At 42.8% G+C, this 4,896-nt stretch overlaps 1 protein-coding gene across 1 annotated transcript in view; it reads left to right on the top strand.

Moving 5' to 3' along the window:
* HSPB11 (heat shock protein family B (small) member 11) overlaps positions 1-4,896 on the top strand; it is a 36,466-nt gene that overhangs the window by 25,309 nt on the left and 6,261 nt on the right. The window contains exons 2-3 of the mRNA XM_023515095.1: positions 640-746; positions 3,713-3,781. Coding sequence (XP_023370863.1) covers positions 640-746; positions 3,713-3,781 — 176 coding nt within the window. The remainder of the gene's footprint in view (positions 1-639; positions 747-3,712; positions 3,782-4,896) is intronic.

Here is a 4,896-nt window from a genome sequence, read left to right as displayed (position 1 = left end):
TGTAGTAGTTGTAGCGATATAAAGATGAGTAAGAGAGAGTGGCTGGACTCAAAGAACTCAGCATCTAGCAGGAGCATAAAAACTGAAGAGATTTTTAAGCCCAGATGTAGAAAGACAGGCTGAGTGTGAGACATTTGCAGAAGAGGAAGGAAGTGATTTTGATTTGTTGGGGTTAGAGAGATAGGACCAAAGTGAATAAACTTTGCAAGGGGAAGAAGAGTTTTTCAGGTCAAGAAAACCTCATGAACTAAGGTCTACAGAAGCATGAGCCTGCCTGACATGTTTGTAGAATTTTGAGTGACCCAGTGTGACTGCAGTGATGAGAGAGAAGACATTTGAGTGACGGAACCAGATTGTACCGTTTTAAATGCTGTTCTGAAGAGTTTCGATTTATAGTCAGTAAGGGACTACTGAAGGTTTTAGACAGGCCTGACACCAGTTCTGTGTGTTTGTACTTCAGAAAAGAGGACCTGGTGTAGTAAAGAAGGATCATTAAAGTTAGCTAAAGATTAGGGGTAGAATTAACAGAAAGGAGTTGTAAGGACTCAGTAGTCATTTATTTTTTAAAAATAGGTACTTATTAGAATTTCTTGAGTATTTGGTTCTTCTTCTTCTTATTATTTTTTTAATTAACAACAGGAATCCAGAAACGTTTTGGACAACCACAGGAATGTTTCCCCAGGAATTTATTATTTTTTTTCACAAACATGTGAAGATTGAAAGGTTTATAATCCAAAGTTACTTCGGTAAGCAAATCATACATTAATTTTCTTTTCTTTCTTTTTTTTTTTTTTTTGAGACAGTCTCTCAAGCTGTCACCCTGGGTAGAGAGTTGTGGCATCACAGCTCACAGCAACCTCCAACATTAATTTTCTTTATTTATTTTTCTGGTGCTCCAGGTGAGGCGCATACTTTAATTTTCATTCTTTAATTTTTCCATAGTCAGAAAGCACATATGTAAACTTTTGGCAAAATTCTGGTTTTTCTTTACAGCTTGGAATCCAGTTTTATTGCTGGAGTGAGAGAGTGAGGATTGTGGGTTAAGTGCCTTGAGCTCAATTAGCCTCTCAGAAGCTGCAAATTTGAAACTCTTCCAAAACGGATAATAATTTCCATGCAGTTTACTATGTGCAAGTCTTTGGCTAAAGGCCTTATTATGAACCTGAGAAGCCAGAATGCCAGATGCTAGGTTCCATGACATCTTTACTCTAGATTATATTTGGCCTGGGTCTCTCTGTAAAATTCTTGCTTAAAAGTGGAATACCAAGGCTGGGCATGGTGGTTCATGCCTTTCTTCCTAGCACTTTGGGAGACCAAGGTGGGTGGATTGCCTGAGCTCAGTAGCTCCAGACCAGCCCAAGCAAGAGCAAGACCCTGTCTCTAAAATTAGCTGGGCATTGAGGTGGGCGCCTATAGTCCCAGCTACTCGGGAGGCTGAGGCAAGGAATCACTTGAGCCCAAGAGTTTGAGGTTGCTGTGAGCTATGATGCCATGGCACTCTATCTGGGGCAACAAAATGAGACCATCCTCAAAAAAAATAAAAATAAAATAAAAATGGGTAATCCTAATTATTCACACTGAATAGTTTTGATTCTTTTGGCATTTTCCGAGGGATTTAGGAGGAGAATCTTCCATTGGAACAGCATTCTAACTGTATGTATTTTTGTTTGTTTGCTTGTTTTTATTTTTGTTTTTTTCTTTCCTGGAGACAGCATCTCACTCTGTTACCCTGAGTAGAGTGCCATGGCATCATCATAGCTCACAGCAACCTCAAACTTGGGCAATCCTCTTGTGTCAGCCTCCCAAGTAGTTGGGGCTTAGGTTGAGGCACCTGCCACAACCCCAGCTAGTTTTTCTACTTTTAGTAGACAGAGTCTCACTCTTGCTTAGTCTGGTTTCGAAATCCTGAGCTCAGGCATTTCACCAGCCTTGGCATCTCTGAGTACTAGGATTACAGGTGGGAGCCACCACACTCAGGCCTTGTATGTGTTTTTTAGTTTATTTTTAGGAGCAGGGTCTCACTTTGTCACCCAGGCTGGAGTGCAGTGGTACAATCATAGTTCACTGCTACCTGGAACTTCTGAGCTCAGGGGATCCTCCCACCTTAGCTGAGTAGCTAGGACTACAGACACGTGCCACCATGTTGGCTAATTTGTTAATTTTTTTGTAGCAATGGGATCTCACTATGTTGCCCAGGATGGTCTTGAACTCCTGGCCTCAGGCCATCCTCCTGCCTCCCAAAGTGCTGGGATTATAGGTGTGAGCCACTATGCCTGGCCTGTTTATTTAAGGATAAAGTGTGTCAGACAAAATCGTGACACACAGAATACATCCCAGATGGTTCACATGAACAGCCCTTATTGATGGAATTGCTTATAAAATTATGGCCCGGAGTAAGGGAACAAGCTAGGGATGATGAGGCCCTAGGAACTGGCTCTAGCACAGAGCTGCTACCACCCATGGGACCAGGGAAGGAAATGGTATTATCAGAGCCCAGTGGGAGCAGCCTGTGCAGAAGAGCATGTGGGCCAGGAGCCATAGGCTTACGGGGACTGTTGACTACTTGGCATCAAAGCAGGGTGGGGGTTGGAAATAAAATAGCCTGACCTCACTTTCCTACTTCCCTTCAGTCTCCTCTGTGTGCCTCCCATTGGCCAAATCCAATCAGAACCCAGGGGTCAGTGAGTCCAGGTGATAAGAGTTCACAGAGCTCAGGCCCTCACAGCACAGAACGGGACAGAGAAGGGGAAGGATCTGGAGTGATAGAGACTGGGTTGGGGACAGTGAAGAATAAGCAGGGCAGGAGGAAGATGACTGCATTCCTGGCAAGTCCCTCCCCTGTCAGTCATTGTAGAGGCTCCAGAGTCAGACAGACCTAAGTTTGAATTCCAGCTCTGGCACTTACTAGCTGCGTATCATTTAAACCTTGCCTGGCTTCTCTAAGCCTGTTTTCTCGTCAGTAAAGTAGGTTAATAATACTTTACTCATAAGGTCATACTCAAGAGGAGTGAATAAATATGCTTGACTCATCATAGGCTCTCCATAAAAAGTTTACAGCAAGACCATCAATAGTGCTTTTATTAGTAGTAATATACCAAAAATATGGATGATACCAAATTTTAAAAAGCTCTTCTAGGGTGGTGTGTGGTAGCTAATATCTGTAATCTTAGCACTTTGGGAGGCTGAAGCAGGAGGATCACTTGAGGCCAAGAGTGTGAGACTAGCTTGTGCAATATAGCAAGACTCCATCTCAACAAAAAAATTAAAAAAAAAAATAAGGTGAGCATGGTGGCACATGGCTATAATCTCAGATACTCTCAAGGCGAAGGCAGGAGGATTGCTTGAACTAAGGAGTTCAAGGCTGTAGTGAGCTATGATCATGCCACTACACTCCAGCCTGAGCGAGAGCCTATCTCTAAAACAATGAAACAGACCCAAAAAAGCTCTGTGTTGTACGGTTGCAAACATTTATAAGATCATAGTTACACAAAAGTACATTTTACCTTAGGCCCTGAGGCTTAGGGGTTTATGGCAAAAATCCCTAAGAGTTTTATTACGGAGTGAGTAACTTCCAGAACACAGTGTTCCACATCCTGGTCCTCTGGGTAGTCCTACCAATGCCTGACGGTCTCAGGCTGAGGGGGAAAAATTAGGGGCAACAACACAGAGTCAGTTGTCTAACTAACTATTTATTTTGTTGATTTACAATCAGTGCGGACCTTAAAGATCGAAAAGACCACAGCTAAAGATCCAGTTGATTTTGAACAGTGGATTGAAAAAGGTATGTGCTTGTTTTACCAGCCTGTTCTGAGCATGAGGAGTAGGTAAGAGGCCCGTGGCTCTCCATTTCTAGTCCAGCTCATTTTGGTGAACACAGATGACTTCCTTGATTCTTGTGACACATTTAGGGCCTAGAAAGACCCAGGGGTGAACACCAGACCGCTTCCTCACTTAGTGGTTACATGTCACTTAATTTTTCTAAATTACAGTATCCTCATCAGAAAAATGAAGATGATACCTGCCGTTTAAATTTTTGGTAAACTAGTGTCTGGCATATAATAGACAATAAATATTAATTTCTTCTCTCCTTCCTTATTAACAGTGCTAGTTAAATGTCATCAGCAGGATTGATAGCCTCTAATTAAGCCTGTTGCCTTCCTCTGTCTCTTTCCCCTCACAAATACCATGAAAACAATAGTAAAAGAATAAAAGAGACATAAACCCACAAGGGCAAAAAACAAACACCAAGAATCAGGAAACTAAAGCAAATGTGAGAGATGAGTATATGTTATATGACTGAGGGAAAGCAGAGGAGCAGTTAACTGCATAGCTGAACAGCTTAGGTGATAATCTACGCACCTGCCAAGGAAAATAGCAGTGAGAAGCAAGTCGGTTTGCCGCACTGAACCCCAGACAGGTTAGAACTCGAAGGTAACCGGTACCGTGGAAAGTATGAGTGAGACACAGGCCAGAAAACAAGGGCAATTAGTTGAATGTCTGTACACAGAGAAGTTGGACTCTAAGTACCTCCTTCTATCCCACACAGCGAGGTGACCACTCTTTTCTCTCACAGACCTCTCCCACCAGGGAGATGACCAGGAACAGTGGATGTTGAGAATCAGGGCTTAGGAGACCAGGAATAGTAGAGAAAGTGAATGAGAGAGACAAGAGGTTGAGAACAGGGTAAGTGGAAGCCTGCATGTTGAATAGTGAGTGGTGGTAACACCAGCCTGCGCTCCTGTGCTCTGCTATTGATGTCAGCAACCAAGACTGTGCCTCCAGCTAGGAGACTAGAGGATTCATCTTTGGAAAAACTGAATAGCCCCAGAAAAAAAGAGCTATAGATATTGACAAAGACTAGCTCATTCCTGGTCACCCCATTGAAGTACACCAATC

The sequence above is a fragment of the Otolemur garnettii genome, unplaced genomic scaffold, assembly GCF_000181295.1.
Source record: "Otolemur garnettii isolate 467f Iridium unplaced genomic scaffold, OtoGar3 scaffold00066, whole genome shotgun sequence".
NCBI lineage: Eukaryota > Metazoa > Chordata > Mammalia > Primates > Galagidae > Otolemur > Otolemur garnettii.
This window is presented reverse-complemented; position numbering and strand designations above follow the sequence as displayed.